An 18,329-nucleotide genomic window follows, 5' to 3' on the forward strand; every position below is an offset into this window, starting at 1 on the left:
GCTCTGGTCATAACATTTTATTTAAGTTTAGATGAGTCAGAATGTGAATATAGAGATGCACATTTTTTTTGATGCGGTGCAGTGTAGATGGACAACACTCTGATTCAGATGGGCATCTGAATAGGGATACAATCCATTTGCACGGCATTATTTTCTGTGGTACTGTCATGAACACTCCCAACTACCCCAGCTAATAGTAAATAACATGCAACGGGCAGAAGAGTGTTGTGTCTCAGCAGTTCCCTTTGCTTCTAGACATCCACCTCTTTGTACAGTTTTACACCCTTTTACAAAAGTATGCAAACATTCCCAAAACCGGGAGGGTAGGGGCTTTGCCTTTTCATTGTAAATGAAATGATCTCCCCAATTCAGCTCTGCTAAATTATCTGACTAAAACTCCAGTTTACTACTTTGAAAACCTGTATGTGCACCAGAACTGCAAACAGAATTCATAGCCAGTGGAATTGCTTCAAGGCCAAATAAGCTTTTCATAGGGTTTGGAAATGAGGCTCGTGTGATACAATGAGGGCATTTTGCAACTTTCTGATGAAACACTTTTTCAGCTTGATCCATAGCCTAGCCTAGATCAATATATATTTATATATTCTTGATATTAATAGAGATTTAGCTGTATTAAATGCGCTCATACTTTGAAAAGAACTTGTGTTGCAAGTAGGTTTGAATTGCATAGATAAGAGTTTTAAGGAGATAAATACTGCACATATGTCAAGTTCCTCTGAAAAGATCATGGAATTTAGTTACCTGACCCACAATCTGTGCAATGTTTCCTTTGTAACAGCCTCTTTCCAACACCCATGAAAAGCAAACCTTTTTGCACTTAATGTAGCTTTGTGAAAAGCCATTCCCTTGAGATTAGCACCCCCAGGTTACATCAGTTTCACAATAAATTCCCATGCAATTTTAACTTGTAACATTTTAAACTTGTTCATAAATAACCTGAAGTTAGGGTAAACTGTCAAAGTAAATAACACTGAGATATGTGGATTAAGGGTCTAATGGTTCGTATGTTCACATTTACATATACATGCCCAAACACTAAAAACTGTTTTTCTTATACAGTGGTATCTCGGTTTTTGAGCATCTCGGAAGCCGAACATTTTGGCTTTTGAATGTTAAAAACCCAGAAGTAGTTGCTTCCATTTTCAAATGTGCCTCGGAAGTCGAACTGCTTCCGCTGCGGGTTTTTCCAATTTTCTCCATTGACTTTGCAGCCAGCCCTTTGCGTCTCGGTTGTTGAATGTTTCGGAAGTCGAACGGTCTTCCGGAATGGATTATGTTCGACAACCGAGGTACCACTGTATTTCCACACCATGCTATATCTTTTGAATCCACTGTCTCTTATCAGAATGCAAAGACTGGCAGCCTGTTGCGGTACCTCAGATAAAGTGAAGGAACAACTAGTCTAGTTCTGAATTTGAGTTTATTCATTGCCTAATCTTCAGCTGACCATTCCGCACTGGTCTTCCTTCCATTTCATATTGGGCCTTGTATTCAAAAAAGCTGGAGTCCTGTATGGATTGGAGGGCACACAGAATAATCAGCATTGTACAACAGAGGTAATTCGACTCCCAAACAGATATACCCAGTACTAAGTTCCTGCATCTTCCTTCCCCCAGCTATCTTCCACTGACTTCACTTGGGTAATTCTAAGATGACCAGTAAACATTTTGAAACCATGAGCTCACCATTGAAACAAACCTCTTCTTCCAAACAGGCAAATATATTTTTGTGGCATGAATAGGATTGCCAGCTGGCCAGAATTTTACTGGTCTGGTTTGTATAACCGGTCTTGTCTAGCAGTTTAAAAAGTGTTGAGTCAGTGAACTTTGGAGCCAGCTTGAAGGAGGCTTGTTGTAATTTCTATGTTAAAGGAAAAGCAAGAGTCATGTGGTAACTTAAAGACTGAGGATTGTATCCAACTAAGTTCTACTCAGAACTTAGCTAGTCATGTCCATTAATTTCAATGGGTCTACTCTTGAGTATGACTAGTTAGATACAGCTCTTATCAAATTTATTGTTAGAGTTGGCACCTTGCGCTTGGCAGAATCTACCATCATAACACACCAGCCTGCTGAATCCTTCACCCCCTGACCTCTCACCTGGAAGGCTAGTCTTTTTGAAATGAAAAGTTGGCAACTCTAAGACTAAAAGAGATTTCTTATGAGCACTTATAATCTGTTAAGGCAGGCATAGCCAAACTTGGCCCTCTAGATGTTTTGGGACTACAACTCCCATCATCCCTGACCACTGGTCCTGTTAGCTAGGGATGATGGGAGTTGTAGTCCCAAAAATATCTGGAGGACCGAGTTTGCCTATGCCTGTGTTAAGGGGAAGGATGACAGAGGATCCTGACTTAATGTCTGCACCCATTATGCTCCCAAAAATCACACACAGGTGCAAACAAAATATTAGAAGGAAACTGTTTTATATCCTTTACGTTCGGCTTCTTTGAAGAGTGCTCCAAGTGAGCCTAAAATGTGCAAAAGCACTGAGGGCTTAGGCTAGGGCAGGCATCCCCAAACTGTGGCCCTCCAGATGTTTTGGCCTACAACTCCCATGATCCCTAGCTAACAGGACCAGTGGTCAGGGAATATGGGAACTATAGTCCAAAACATCTGGAGGGCCAAAGTTTGGGGATGCCTGGGCTAGGGTCAACACAGAATAAAACATGTTCTTAGGCATGCATTTGGATGAAACAATGAATTGCAGTTAGCTAAAAAATTGGAAACAAACTCTTCTGAGTGCACATAATGTTAAACTATGGTTTAGTGTTGTGTCCAAAACTTCAAACCTGGTTTGGACACAACACTAAACCATAGTTTAACATTATGTGCACTCAGAAGAGTTTGTTTCCAATTTTTTAGCTAACTGCAATTCGTTGTTTCATCCAAACGGGAGAACTTGGGGAACTGGGGCTAGTTTTAACTCTGCTTTTATCCAAACAAGCCAGGGTCAGAAACAATGATTTACTCTTGGGTTTGTTAGGACAAACCATAGTTTGTCCTGTTTAGCACAAGGCAGCCACCTGAGGTTAGCTGAAAACAAAAGTGGATTCTTCCAACCTCCTTGTGACTATGCCAGAGGATGGTAGGACAAAGTGCACAAGCCTACCTGCTCCGTGCCTTGCTGGTGCCTCTCACCCTGAAATCTTACCAAAGGGTGGAATGGGATGGGTGGCGGCGGCAGCAGGTGGCAAAGAGAGTCTTGGTGGCAGCACAGAAAGCAGTGCAGCTCCAGCTGCCTAAAACTCACTCAGCCCAGTGCTATAGAGAGGTGCGGAATGAAGCTGGTACAGCTGCCACAATTTCCTTCCTTATCCCCCAATGCCTCTGCACGCCACCATCCCATAAGTATCTCATATATTCACGCATGCCCCTCCCCCCCGGTGCTACCCATGTGGTGATATTAACCATTTTGTGGCTACTCCTGTTTTTCCTTCCGCTTCTTCTGCCTCGTCCAGATGGGAAAACAGCACAGCCAGCTGCTTTCGGGCCTGCAAATGTTAAATACCATTGTCATTCTCATATATATATATATAGAGAGAGAGAGAGAGAAAGCGCACATTCTATCTAAGGCAAGCATATATATAAGGAAATGCACTCAGATGATGTTCCCACAGTTTATTTCTGCATATATAAGGACATAATCTGGAACAAAGTTTTCTTAAGAGTCAAGAATGTAGCTCTAAAGAGGAAACCAACTAAACTAGGGCAGCATAAAGGCAAGAGGTCGATAGCCAACAAGTACAATAAGGAAAGATGAAAAGAACCCAGTCCTGAATTGAGAATATTCCTCCATGAACCTCTCAACAAGGCCCTGCAGCATGTTTTTCTTACTTTACCTATCTAGCTTGGTGACAGCAGCAGTGTCAGGGAAGGAGATCTGGTGGACTAAGATACTTATATATATTCATATCCTGCCCTTCCTCTGAGTCTTAGCACAACCTTTGTGGTTCTTCCTCACTGGCTCCCTCCATCTTATCTCCGCAACCAACTTGTGAGGTAGGTTAGGTTGAGAGGGGATGACTGATGGTCCAAGTGAGCTTCTCATAGCCGAGTGAGGATCTGAGCGTGGATCTCACCACTCCTAGTCCGACTCTCTAACTGCTACACCATGCCGGCTCTCCCTGTATGATAGGATTGTGTGAGGATTCCATCTGGAAGAACGCAAATGGCAAATACCTAGTATCCATTTAAGTGGGCCCACACACTATTCTAAAGGCAGCTGGGATGCGAGTCAGCATTGTGTGGTAGATAGTGTTGGACAAAGCAGAGCCGGGTTCAAATCTCTGCTTAGTTATGAAGTTCACTGGCTAACCAGTGGGTGAATCACTATCTCTCAGCCTAACCTACCTCATAGGTTAGGAACAAATGAGGAAACCCCAATCACACTGCCTTGACCTCCTACAAATGTGGTAATGAATAGTAATATATGTGCTGAATTTCAAGGGCTGAGTAGCAGCACTCACCTACAAGCACACAAGCCCATCCCTCTCACAGGATAAGGCTATAGAGCAGGTATCCCCAAACTTCGGCCTTCCAGATGTTTTGGACTACAATTCCCATCATCCCTGACCACTGGTCCTGTTAGCTAGGGATCATGGGAGTTGTAGGCCAAAACATCTGGAGGGCCGCAGTTTGGGAATGTCTGCTATAGAGTGATGGTTACAATCCAGCACCTATTAAAATTGTTAAAAAATGAATAAATCCCATTTATTTGATTGACAGATGCTCAGAGGAAGGGTCATGTAGCTCAGAGGCAAAGCACCAATAATGCACCACTGTTTTGGGAACCAGTCATATGACAACAGCCATATTCCTGCAAATGAATTACAGAGTTTTCTCACATTATTCAACTGTTGGCTTCACTGACTCAACAAACGGAAGCAAGAAGTCAAGTGAGACTGCAATTCTAGGCACACGTAAAAGCAGAACAATCCATAACTTGTTTGGTTTTATTTTTTTTATAAAAAAGAAAGCAAGTACCACTAAGCAGAAACAGCCCTATACATTTTACTGCCCGAGGCAGAGCAGCAAATAGCATTCCCTGCCCCCCCCCCATCAAAGTGTGTACCCAAGTTATTTTGGCACCTGAAGCAGAACATCTTATTGGAACATAGGGAGCTGCTTTAAACCGAGTTAGACCATTGGTTTATCTACCCCAGCATTGACAACACTGAATGGCAGCATCCCTCTAGGGTTTTCAGGCAGAGGCCATTCCCAGACCTCCTTCGGGATGCTGGGGATTGAACCTGGAACTTTGTGCATGCAAAGTGCATGCTTTGCCCCAGAGCTACACAGCCCTTCCCCTGAGCACCTGCCATCCTCCCTGGCAGTAAAATCAGCTAAGGCAGCTATCGAATGCAAGGGTCAGCCTGCAGCCCTTTGAAGACAACTCTGAACCACAGGCAACATGTGGCTAATGTTCTAACAAAATATTCGTAACATGTATTATTTGAAGACAAAGCAGTGTACATAGGCCATAGCAATGGGACCTGCTCCTCCTAGTGGTCAAAGTATCTAGCAATCATCAGAAACAGATGGATACGGGGAGGACTGGGATGAGAAAATATCCATCATTTACCAGGTTGTTGCTATTCCAAATATAATTTTTGAAATGTTTATAACCAGCCACTAACAGGAACTCTACACAAGCCCACTCAGTAAGCCCATTTAATAGCATCTGATTTATTCTCCCAGATAGTCCTCCAACAACCATAGAAACCACCTGGGTGTGGAATCTAGATCAGGGGTCAGCAGACTTTTTCGGCAGGGGGCCGGACTATATTTTGAAAAAAAAATTTGAACGAATTCCTATGCCCCACAAATAACCCAGAGATGCATTTTAAATAAAAGAACACATTCTACTCATGTAAAAACATGCTGATTCCCGGACCCCCCGCGGGCCGGATTTAGAAGGCAATTGGGCCGCATCCGGCCCCCTGGGCAGGGGACGCCTGATCTAGATGCATGTTAAAAACGTTGTGAAAAATGCTTTTTAAAAAAAACGTTTTGAAAAAATGCGTTAAATTTGCTGTAGCTCACAGTCACCATACCTAGTGTCACAGTTGTATATTGCACTTTACAACAATGGTTGGCCATTGTGAGAACAAAATGCTGGACTAGATGAGCCTTTGGTCTGATCCAGGAGAACTCTTCTTATGTCCATAGAATCATAGAATTGTAGCGTTGGAAGGGGACCCCCAAGGGTCATCAAGCCCAGCCCCCTGTGTCCCAGCATTCTGTACCCACAATGCCTATGCAAAGCCCACAAGAGGGCATGAGCACTTTCCCTCTGATGATATCTAGCAACTGCTGTATGCTACTCTCTGAATAGTAACATTAAGTAGTAACACCTTAACACACCATACATTTGCGGTAGGCTTCCTCAACCTTGGGCCTCCAGGTGTTTGGAGACTACAGTTCCCATCATCCCTGACCACTGGTCCTGCTAGCTAGGGATCATGGGAGTTGTAGGCCAAAAACATCTGGAGGGCCGAGGTTGAGGAAGCCTGATTTGAGGCCTATTTAAAGCACATGACTTCCCTCAAAGCATCCCTGGAACTGTCATTTCCCTCTCAAAGAACTAAATTTCCAAGCACCCTGAACAAACTACAGTTCCCAGGATTCTTTGGGGGAAGCTGTGCACTTTACATGTACATCGAATGTGCTTTAGATGCCTGCTGTAGATCTGCCCACTGTTGTTGTTGATTGGGAACCACAAGTACCACAACACATTTTTCTGCTTATGAACAAATGTAAACACCTTTTTTTTTTGCCAACTGGGAAAGATAGCATGCAAAAAAGTCCAGAGAGCAAAACCTACAGCTGTTAGCCTAAGCTTGCTATACTAGGAAGTAAGCAGTGAAGAAATTAGTGTGGCAAAAAAACCAAAACATATTTAGGATCTAGGAATGAAATGCCTTTCACTATTCTGGTCCCACAGCCACATTTGTGCAAAACTAAGCATTTTTAAGCTGGCCTTTCCCACCAATGTCTTGCACAATGAGTAAAAATATCGCCATACAGCGTTTCAGGAGATTCCTCTTCCTTTTCATGTGGCTTCTCCTCTGTCAAGATTTCTTCAGTTTTCTGAGTAAGAGAAATTTTAAGAAATAGTGAGTTCTTTGTTTAATGCTTCAACCTAATAATCTACAACAGTGAAAACAAGTAGAGTTCTTTTCTGGGAAACTTTTCGCTTAAAAAAAAAACTTGCTCCAGGGTCACACGCAGTTCAAAACATGTGACTTCAGTGAAACTATTCTTTTAAAAAGAAAAAGAAAAACGCTTCATTGCATTGCTAGTTTTGGACAAATGGTGTATTTAATTCAGGCCTCTCTTTGTATGTCATGGAAAAGTGCTTTTGGTTCTGGCTAGGCAACGCTGAAACAATTTCTTTCTACTTGCAAGGCTTGATTATTTATGATATGTGAACCCGAGGCAATTCAACTAGAACTTTTAGATTTAAGGTTCTTTTTGCCAAACATGCTATTATGATTCTGATAAGTTTCATTCCTGCCCTCCCCCCTCATTGGTAATGTTTTATACTGCTGACATTTTAAAACTATCTTCAAATTTCGTATTGTAAGCTGCTTTAAGGGTCTGACAGAAAGGCAGGTAATAGTGTTCATATTTAAGTGCAAGAAGGCATTCAATGAGTGCCTCTCCATCCATCCAAGACTGCTGTCAGCTAATCTGAAGTTAGGTTTACGCTGCATATAGTGAAATGTGGAGTCATCGTGTTTTGTATAAAGTGTGATGTTTCTACCTTCTCCCACAAACAACACAAAAAAGCATTTCACAGTATCCATAGTGACATGAAGTTTGTTGCATACAAATCTGACTTCAAAGATGCCTGGAGGATTTGCATATAAAAGTGACGCGCAAGTCTTTGACAAATAAAGAGCTCATGAACCTAGTACCGCAATGCCATTTGGTGATTAGTACTAAACCACAGACCCTAGGACTTGCTGATCAGAAGGTCGGCAGTTTGAATCCCTGCGACGGGGTGAGCTCCCGTTGCTTGGTCCCAGCTCCTGCCAACCTAGCAGTTCGAAAGCACGTCAAAGTGCAAGTAGATAAATAGGTACCACTACAGTGGGAAGGTAAACGAGGTTTCCGTGTGCTGCTCTGGTTTGCCAGAAGCGGCTTTGTCATGCTGGCCACATGACCTGGAAGCTGTACGCCGGCTCCCTCGGCCAATAACGCGAGATGAGCGCCACAACCCCAGAGTCAGTCACGACTGGACCTAATGGTCAGGGGTCCCTTTACCTTTACTGTGTCAAAAGTCACCAGACAACACACTATCTTAATAAGATAGCTGTTGTCGTGCTGGATCAGGCCAATGGTGTCTAGCATTCAGTTTCCAAGATGGGAAACATACAGGTCTGAGGGTCACCTAGGCTTTTTGTCATATTTCTGAACAATATTATGTCCAAAGTAGCTCTATAAGGTAACAATGCAGTGTGAAAAAATACTTCCTTTCTCACACTCTTTGGATGACTCGTTGGATGACATACTCTCCAACATTTCTCTGATGAAAATAGGGATGTCCTATTCAATAAGAACAACAACAACAACAACAACAACAACAATTTTATTATTTATACCCACTTATCTGGGCGCCATTCTGGGCAACTTCCAATATATGTAAAAACATAACTAAACATTAAACATTAAAAAAACTTCCCTATACAGGGCTGCCTTCAGATGTCTTCTTAAGGTTGTATAGTTACATATCTCTTTGGCTCGGGGGCTGCATAGCTCCAACATTTCTCTGATGAAAATAGGGACATCCTAAGGAAAAGCAGGACTTTCTGGTATCAAATCAGAAACCAGGACGGCTTCTGTAAATCCAGGACTGTCCCTGGAAAATAGGAACACTTGGAGGGTTTGGGATGAGTGCTTTTGGCAGCCATTTCCAGGCCAGCGAATTCAGCTGCAAAGCGGCAGCTGGAATATCGGAGGATGTTCCAGCACCTTCTCTATCTGCCACCAGAGCCCACAGCTGTGAGAGACATCAGAAGCAGGTGAGGAAGTCCTGCTCTGTGAACGACTAATATCTGGCTGCTTCAGGCAGCCATTTCCAGGCCAGAAGTGCTGCAAAGCGGCACTGGAAGATTCGAGGGACCAACAGCAGGGACCAACAGCAGTCATTTTGAGGAAACCTAGGGGACTGAGGAGAGGCTTCTAACACCTTTTTTCCACTAGCTCTTTCTGCATCTGTTACCACAGCCAGAAGGCAAGCTCATCAGCAGCTGGGTGAGGAAGCCCTGATCTGTCATCCAGCTGCTTTGGCAGCCATTTCTGGGCCAAGGGAAGCTTATATGCTCTTTTTGTGATCATACACTTAGTTTACTGTATTTTAAATATATTGGAAGCCCCTCAAAAACCTCAGTTAGTAGGCAGGGTGTAAGGCAGCCTGAATAAATAAAAAATAGATTTAAAAAATTCCTTCACATTCTTTGCACCATTAGTAATTTCATGACTATCACATTCTCTTACTTTCAGGTTGCCTGAACTAAAAAAGTCCTCACTTCTTAACAATTTCTTCCTAATAATCAACACCACTGATCACCTTTCAATCAACAAATGTAATATGCTGCAGAAAGAGCCCACACTCAGCTTCTGGTGAATTACTGCTCTTTATAAACGCCAAGGGAGTTTGAATTCAGCTTCCCACGATCTGCGTTACTAAAAATAAATGATATCTAAAATGGGAAGCATTCTGGTCATACTGCACGCTACAGAACATAAGCGAATGATGCCTCTAATGTTGCATTTGAGGCTGAGGACAGGACATTTTATAACATCAGTCCCCAGAAGCCTTTGTCAATTATCACAGCCTTTAAGAAAAACGACTTGTTTTCCTTCTGTGTTCTTTTTGCCACCTACCTTCAACATCTGTTGTCGAGCAGAAAGGCGGGATATAAATATTTTCAATGAATGAAATTTAATCGATTTAATTTAACATAGTGGGAAGAAGAATCCGTGGTTGCCTGCATGCAGGACTTTTCCCCCCAGCCGGAACTGAGTTCTGGCCCCTCTCAGGTGGGCGCCATTGACATTATAAGAGAACAAGGGAGTGTTCATAGTGCGTTCCGGCACCTCTTTTTATGGAAAAATAGCACTGCTTGCATGTATCCATCCATCACACTTGCATCTTCCCTTCACGAAAATATAGCAAGTCAAAAGTATGTTCACACAACTTATGCCTACCTCTTCGACTTTGTCTCTCAAATCAATCTCCACAAATGACAAGTCTTTCTGCAAGAGGAACATAAAGTAAGAGACAACCAAGTTGTAAGATACCTTTAAGATGAAACTACACATTACACACATATGGGTGTACAGTAATGAAAACGTCACAGGTGCTCTTCCTAGGGAAAAAACATATGGCAGGCTTATATTACACGGCTTGCATGTAAAGTGAGTTAGGCGCTTAGAAGAGGACTAGAGAAGTCCTTAAGGCTTTTACTGTATCTTGTGTGTTTGTGTTAAGTCAATGTCATCATCTGTTACCATTGGCGGCCTTGGGAGCAAAATGGGAACATGGTGGTAGTACAGCAGGGTATGTGAGGTCAGCAAAGCTGCCTTCATAAATGATATCTCTACAACTTGCAAAATAATTGTTAAGATAGATGGTATCAGGACAACAGTGGGGTGTGGAAGGGGCAGAAAAGTGGCTATGGCGAAGGTATTTCAGCCATCACAAAGCTTATAGTCATGTTTTTGGCTTAACTTATTTCATTGCAGGCTTAATGCTTAAATGTTGGTGGATTGGGTATTAATCTCTTAAATCGGGGATGGGGAACATTTGGCCCTCCCATCAGTCCACATCAGCATGGCCATTGATGAGAGACGATGGAAACTGCAGTCTAAATATACTGTATATTTAAAAAATCAGCCGAGCAGCAAGCCTACACATTTGGTATACAGTTGTAAGATGTTCTTATAGGATTGGAACTAAAATCCAAGAAGGTAGAATGTACCTATAATGACAGCATTCTGGACAGAGATGTTCTTACTTCTCTGGTTCTCTGCTTAGAGGTACATTACATATATTTGAACATCTTTTCATTTATAGCAAAATACAAAAGATTTTTGCCATCTTTACTGCAGCTGAGTAAGCTTGTTAATCAGCACTCAACAGTGTTCTATTGCATTTGTCTGGAGTTTTCCCTCTACTTTTTCCAAGCTGCACACCAACTTTCTTCATTGGCCTCAGCTCTGGGGTGTATCAAGGGGCCAAAATTGACTCTGTCACACAGGAGAAACTGCTCAGGGATCCTATTGCGATGATCAGCAGCAATTTTTTCTGCACCAACTATCTTAATTGTAAAATCAAAGTTCATTTCTGCTCTGCCTTACCAAAAGTTACACTGGCTGGTTGTATATTTTCCTTGAGGTTGTTATAAACATGATCAAGAAAACGGATGCAGAATTTGACCCATATTTTATAGGGCAGAATCTGCATCAGGTAGAAAAGGTGGCTAGCCTATTATCTATTGCAGAGATAGCACAGTCTTTCGACATACACACACACACCAGACTAATAGCCATGAGAAGGAACCACTCTGTGGACTGGAACAGATTTGAGAAATCAGATTCCGTCCACACCCTTGGTATCTCTCAAAACAACCCGTTTGCTTCACTGCTGATGAAAGTAAAACCGAAAATTGAGCCATTCTTTCTGGGAGTATTACTTGCCTTCATCTCCAGAAGAACGTCTTCCATTTCAGCGTCTGCCTTTGCTTTCTACGGATTTAAAAAGCAGAAGGTTAAGTGTGTTGCGTTTTTAAGAGGCCCACTATGAACTCTTGTAGCACAGGTTCGCTTTCTTTCCCCAAGCTTGTGCATTTTGGGGAAACTAACAGAAAAATCTGTGCTGTTATTTTTATGGCGACCTGGTTGGTGTTTCCAGCCAGCCATAGCAACATGGTGTGTGTGTTTGTGTATAACCCACAAGTGACAAATGCCCTTTAGACCATGTTCCTGGTATCTACGGCCACTTCTATGGGAAGCAGAGGCTGGACTCATTTACCCACGCCTGTTGCAAGGCCACCCTGGCTCCCTCTGGCCCTGAAATCTCAGTGTCCCTCTTTATTGCGGGGTTGGTCCCACCCTTCTGCTGCCACAACCTATTGGCTCCTCCTTGTCTGTGCACAGGAAAACTGCCTGGAACTGAAGGACTCTGGGACTTGTAGTCCTTGAAGGAGCACATTCTGCAGGGAAATTACATTTCCCCCGAGAATTGCAACTCCTAGAGTTTCCCGTACAATTTGTATTTCCTCTTTCCCCCTCTTTCACGTCTGTGGTGGGCCTGATTCTATTAAACTCCAGCAGGGCCCTCCCTGTAGAATGTAGTAGGGTTGCCATATTTACTTTTCTATCCCAAGTAGCTAGGCTTTTAAGAAAGCTCTCTTTTTATGATTGACTTTAATTTATCTGGACCACTGCATGTTTTTGGATTTTTCTTTTTATGTACACCACTTAGAAACTCCAGTGATTTAGTGGCATATAAATAGCTAAACTAAATTAAATGTCCGGGGTGGCCTTGTTGAGCAACATTTTGTTCTGAATGCTGCTGCTTTAGTCTAATGCTATTTCTACTCGGCTCCAGTAAAATACTTAATAACTGGATACATCAGGAAAATAACAGACCCTCCAAGTGTCCCTATTTTCCAGGGACAGTCCCAGGTTTACAGAAATCTGTTCCAGTTTCTGATTTGATCTTGGAATGTCCCGCTTTTCCTTAGGACGTCCCTGTTTTCATCAGAGAAATGTTGGAGGGTATGGAGTAATGTGACCCCCAAGCCAAGAAGATAAGTAACTATAAACCTATAGAAGTTACCAGATGGCAGCCTTGTATAGGGAAGTTTTCTTTTTTTTAAAAAAAGAATATGTTTAATTATGTTTTTATTTATACACTATTGGAAGTCACCTAGAGTGGCTGGGGCGACCCAGTCATTTGGGTGGAGTATAAATAAAATCTGATACTAATAATACTTAATAAAAAATAAAAATGGAATAGGACATCCCTATTTTCATCAAAGAAATGTTGGAGGGTATGAAATAATTCTGGATGATTATCCTAGAACATTATATATGATATGATATAGCAGCACACCATCCACACCCACACCCACACACCACTTATGGGAATGGGTTTGGAGTCCAGACTGGAACTCCAAACTGGCATGTGGTCCTCGGAAAGTTGCCCACTTGAGGATGCGGCCCTTGGGCTGGAAAAGTTTCCCAACCCCTTATGTAAACAAACACAGAACTACTTGTACTTAGAATTTTTGAGTTTCCTGACCGGTTTTTCACTGATTTCCACTTTAACAGATTCATCTTGCTCACGACCACTTTCTTTATCCTTTTTATTGTCATACACTTTCTTCTTGATCTCTTTAAGACTGCACAGGAAGAGATATCGACATATCAATAGTTTTATTATAGTGATCTAGTTGAACAACTGAACGGGGGTATTTAATTTGTAGCAAAAAAGTTTTCTTTAGCATTTCTCACCTTATTTAAAGAGTTATCTGGGACAAAAAAAGAACATGCTTTTAAATTTGGACCCTGCTCATTGCAACTTACACATGTTTGTGTGTGCAAGAGAGGAAGTGCTAACCATCCTGCTGTAAATACAGTTATAACATTAGGTGCAATAATTAAGCACTTCGCTTGCATTATAATGAGATAATCCTTACAACAACCCTGTATGTTCACCAAGATAATAATCTTCCCCAATATTGTAGAGGGGAGAACTGAAGTGAAGAGCAAGCAGCTTTTCCAAGGCTGCCTAGTGGGTTCATGGCAGAGGCAATATTGATTCATAGCTCAATCTCTGAGCTACTGTAGCTACTACAGGAATTCACAGCACCTAGGATGTGTCTTCTGCTTGTCGTGAAGCAGGCTGAATTGAGGCAAATGGCTCTTTACTGAAGATTACTCTTTTTTTCTAGTCCCCAGTACATTCTCTGTTTAGACTAGGCTGAGCTATGCTCTGTTACCAGCTAAGGTCTTCTTCTGTCCTCTGTGCGCCTTTCTCCGTGCCCGAAACATCTAGAAAAGAGGAAATAAGGGTTCCATAAACAGTGTCACATATAGGCGGAAATCGAGCTTTTTCTTTTCGAGGGCTACATTCTCCCATCATAAAACAAAACAACCCCAAGGTACCCTAGTAGAGCCAACAATGCAATGTGCATCATGAATGGTTGTGGAATATGGCAGTGACTGGACAGCAGATGGGAAGCTAAACTTACTCTAGTAAAACCAAGAGAAATGAAGCCTTCTTCACCTGCTGCCTTGGTTGATAACAAATCAATGGAATTTGTAGAAACCTAAGGCCTGAGGAAGGCAGAGAACACAGGGAAGTGATTAAAGCTGACAAGCTGCAGGATAGGAAAATGCTTACAGGGACCTAAGGAGACAGAGATGTATATACAGTATATTGCTGTCAGAAATATTGTACAGTATATTGCTGTCAGAAAGATGACGGGGAGGAAAATATTTATACTGGCTTCTAGCAAGAGATAGTAGTTGGGAACCTGAGTGTAACAGGGCAGACTAGATAGAGAGGAGGAGGAAATTCAGGGACCTGAAACAACAGGAGTGGAAATGCAGAAAGGAGGGAGCAAATCTAGAACGTTTACATCTTGTGTTGGATGAGCTGGGCAGATTTGAGATTCTGCTGGTGTACTGCTCAACACAGTACACCAGCAGAATCTCAAATCTGCTAGCACTTTCCATTGACAGAGGTGGCCTCAGACGTGGTGTTGAGGACCCCCTTCAGATCAGAAGGTAGTGCTGTGGGAAGGGGAGATTATTATTCAACCCACAGAGCCTTCCTCATGGAGTGTGACAGAAAAGTTTGTTTTGCTGGGCAGGTTGGGTCACCAAGTGTTTTCTTTTTTTTTTCCTGCCAGCAAACAGTTAATGAATGGCAGCTTCTGATTGGCCAGGGTTCCAGGAGGAGGAGTTGAAAAGGAGAGGATTTGGAGAGACTGGTTTCAGGTTGGGAGATGGGGAGTGAGGGGGGAGTGAATTGGTTCTGGGTAGAAACATTCACTCTGAGGAATATATCACAAGCTAGAGAAATAACAACAACAACAACAACAACAACAACAACAACAACAACATCAATTTTATTTATTTATTTATTTATTTGTGCCCCGCCCATCTGGCTGGGTTTCCCCAGCCACTCTGGGCAGCTTCCAACAAAAATTTAAAATACATTAAAATTTCACACATTAAAAACTTCCCTGAACAGGGCTTCCTTCAGATGTCTTCTAAATGTTGGGTAGTTATTTATCTCTTTGACATCTGATGGGAGGGCGTTCCACAGGGTGGGTGCCACTACCGAGAAGGCCCTCTGCCTGGTTCCCTGTAACCTCACTTCTTGCAGTGAGGGAACTGCCAGAAGGCCCTTGGTGCTGGACCTCAGTATCCGGGCAGAACGATGGAGGTGGAGACGCTCCTTCAGGTATACTGGACCAAGGCCCTTTAGGGCAGGCATAGGCAACCTCGTCCCTCCAGATGTTTTGGGACTACAACTCCCATGATCCCTAGTTAACAGGACCAGTGGTCAGGGATGATGGGAATTGTAGTCCCAAAACATCTGGAGGGCCGAGGTTGCCTATGCCTGGTTTAGGGCTCTAAAGGTCAACACCAACACTTTGAATTGTGCTCAGAAACATACTGGGAGCCAATGTAGGTCTTTCAGGACCACTGTTATATGGTCTCGGCGGCTGCCCCCAGTCACCAGTCTAGCTGCCGCATTCTGGATTAGTTGTAGTTTCTGGGTCACCTTCAAAGGTAGCCCCATGTAGAGCGCATTGCAGTAGTCCAAGCGAGAGATAACTAGAGCATGCACCACTCTGGCGAGACAGTCTGCAGGCAGATAGGGTTTCAGCCTGCGTACCAGATGGAGCTGGTAGACAGCTGCCCTGGATACAGAGTTTACCTGTGCCTCCATGGACAGCTGCAAGTCCAAAATGACTCCCAGGCTGCGCACCTGGTCCTTCAGGGGCACAGTTACCCCATTCAGGACCAGGGAGTCCTCCACAGCTGCCCGCCTCCTGTCCCCCAAGAACAGTACTTCTGTCTTGTCAGGATTCTCTGAGCTTAGTGTGAAGGACAGTGTGTGATGTCCTGTGAGAGTAATAGGCCAGGAATGAACTGGGAGGCTGAGGCTGAGCCAGGAGAAGTAGAAGCTGGAAAGATACCGTCTACTTAGGCCTCATTCCAGTCAGGAGGGGAGAGATTCTGCTACAAAAAAAGAGAAGGCTCTCAAACCAGTTAAGAGGGGTGATCCCTTTGGGTCTGTTACTTGGAGTACCTCAGGAGTAGGGTTGTCAAAGGGGTGTGTAACTGACAGGAAGTACCACCTTGTCTAAGAACCAAAGTATTAAGCAGCAACAGCCGTGCAACAACTGAGAAAGAACTGGTCAAATAACTGGAACTAAGCTGAGCATTTACCCTTTTTAGTCTAAAAACCTGTAACATCTACCTGAAGCAAAGTAACTAAACATAAGCAACTGAAGTTTAAAAGAAGCTGTGCTTGATTAGAAGTCCACTTAGATTTAGTATAAATATTATTAGGTGAACGGTTACCTGAAATAACATTATAACCTGAAGTATCCTTTGTTTTACCCACTTTGTGTCATAAACTTCCTTTGATGTTTAATAATTTTTTTCTTGTTTGTTCGATCAAATCCTGCCTGAGACTCCAAATCAATAAGTTTTCCCTCACACAAGTCCCCCACTAGATAATCTGGGGTAATTTGTAGAAATTTGTGTAATTGGTGTACTGTGAGGTAGTTCCACTATATTTAAGTGAGGACCGGCCCAATGGCGCCAGGGTGAAAAAGTGCTGTCGTGCCATCGCAGGGTTCAGTCTGGTCTCCCATTTTATTCAGCATCTACATAAAATTTGTGTGGGAGCACCGGGAATTTTGGAGTATGTTCTATCTGCATCTGTACTGGAATTGTTTCCCTGTGTTTTAATAGTATCATCATTTCTGTGTTGCCCACCCTGGGCTCCATGGAAGGAAGGGCAGAATATATATTTAATAAATAATATATTTTAATCTCAAGTGGTGGTGAATATGCTTAACCGGTGCCTGACTTTGGTGTTGGACTGGATAAGGGCCATCAAACTGAAGCTCAAGATTGACACTGTCAATAGGTGGTTCCTCTGCCTGGATAAGTGGCACCCGTTTTGCCTGGAGTTGCACTACCCTTGAAGAATCAGGTTAATTGCTTAGGGTACTTTCTTCCCAGGCATTTGATATAGTTAGTGTTTCGTTGTTTGCTGCCTTTTAATCTCTTGCATGATTTTTGTATTTGTATTTTTGCTATAAGCTGCCGTGAGATGTTTTTTGTATAACAAATGCATAGTGTATACTGGGGCTTGGCAACTGATGAACTATGAGCCTTATCTGTTTCTGGAAAAGATACCTGGCCTCCTACAGAATGGGAGAACCAGCTTATGGTCCACTTTGCAAGTGGAAAGTGTGGCACTGGCTAATCCCTTCTTAGATTTTCTCTCTGGCAATAGTAATTGCTTTCCAGGACTGTTGGACAGTAAGGAAACAGATGAATCAAAAGCTATTCCTTTCTCAGATTTTGTACATAAACAGATTTGCTTGCTAAGTTACTTACCAGCTTCCTGCAATGTCTTTTCGATTAGGCCAGCTAGCTCAGGCTTAAGCGTGTGACCACTGAGCCTAACCGTCTTGCATTTGTGAAGATCTGACGTTTCTGCAATCCGGTGGGACCCTGGCGATAGTTTTGTTGCAAAAGGCACACTTTGCAAACGCTTCCTGTGCGCTATGCTTGCAGCCTTTGACATCTTTTGGTTCTTCATGTTAGCTGAACATGGAGAAATGATGTAGGACTCTCTCTTGTTACATTTCTTAAATGTGTTGCCTTGAAAACATGTGGCTTTTGTTCACACAGGGTTGTCGCGAAGCTTCTATGACATCACAAATGGTAGACTGAAACCATTGCCTCATTCACCAAGGCTGCTTTGCAGATTGAAAGACCACCTTACACATTCTTCTATGTTTGTTTGGTAAGTACTGTACTCATACCAAGACACTGAGGATTTATTTTTATTTTATTTTTTTACAAAGTAAACTACATGGACCTACCCCCACAGCTTTATAAAACCATTGCATTATCTTTAAGGGTGAAAAAGCTGATGTGAAAAGAGGATATTCATGAAACTGGGCAATATTAAGGGAAAGAACTTTTGAACTGAAAGGGAAGCAAAAAAGGATGCAGGTTTTCCATGTGAGG

General features: G+C 42.7%; 1 protein-coding gene and 1 long non-coding RNA gene across 3 annotated transcripts in view; one reads left to right on the forward strand and one right to left on the reverse strand.

Moving 5' to 3' along the window:
• Nucleotides 1–18,329, forward strand: part of LOC148685872 (uncharacterized) — a 61,173-nt gene that overhangs the window by 36,144 nt on the left and 6,700 nt on the right. For both annotated transcript variants that reach the window (XR_015949754.1, XR_015949755.1), the window contains exon 3: nt 17,988–18,102. This is a non-coding gene — a long non-coding RNA (uncharacterized LOC148685872). The remainder of the gene's footprint in view (nt 1–17,987; nt 18,103–18,329) is intronic.
• LOC118084840 (uncharacterized) lies at nt 4–18,033 on the reverse strand. The gene is made up of 8 exons (XM_088668608.1): nt 17,691–18,033; nt 14,039–14,090; nt 13,339–13,438; nt 11,726–11,777; nt 10,239–10,282; nt 7,048–7,112; nt 3,432–3,514; nt 4–1,529 (listed from the first exon to the last, which is right to left on the reverse strand). Exons 1-7 carry the CDS (start codon nt 17,893–17,895, stop codon nt 3,442–3,444), a joined length of 591 nt encoding a protein of 196 aa, XP_088524734.1. The 5' UTR covers nt 17,896–18,033; the 3' UTR covers nt 4–1,529; nt 3,432–3,441.

The sequence above is a fragment of the Zootoca vivipara genome, chromosome 4 (assembly GCF_965207765.1).
Source record: "Zootoca vivipara chromosome 4, rZooViv2.hap1.1, whole genome shotgun sequence".
Classification (NCBI taxonomy): domain Eukaryota; kingdom Metazoa; phylum Chordata; class Lepidosauria; order Squamata; family Lacertidae; genus Zootoca; species Zootoca vivipara.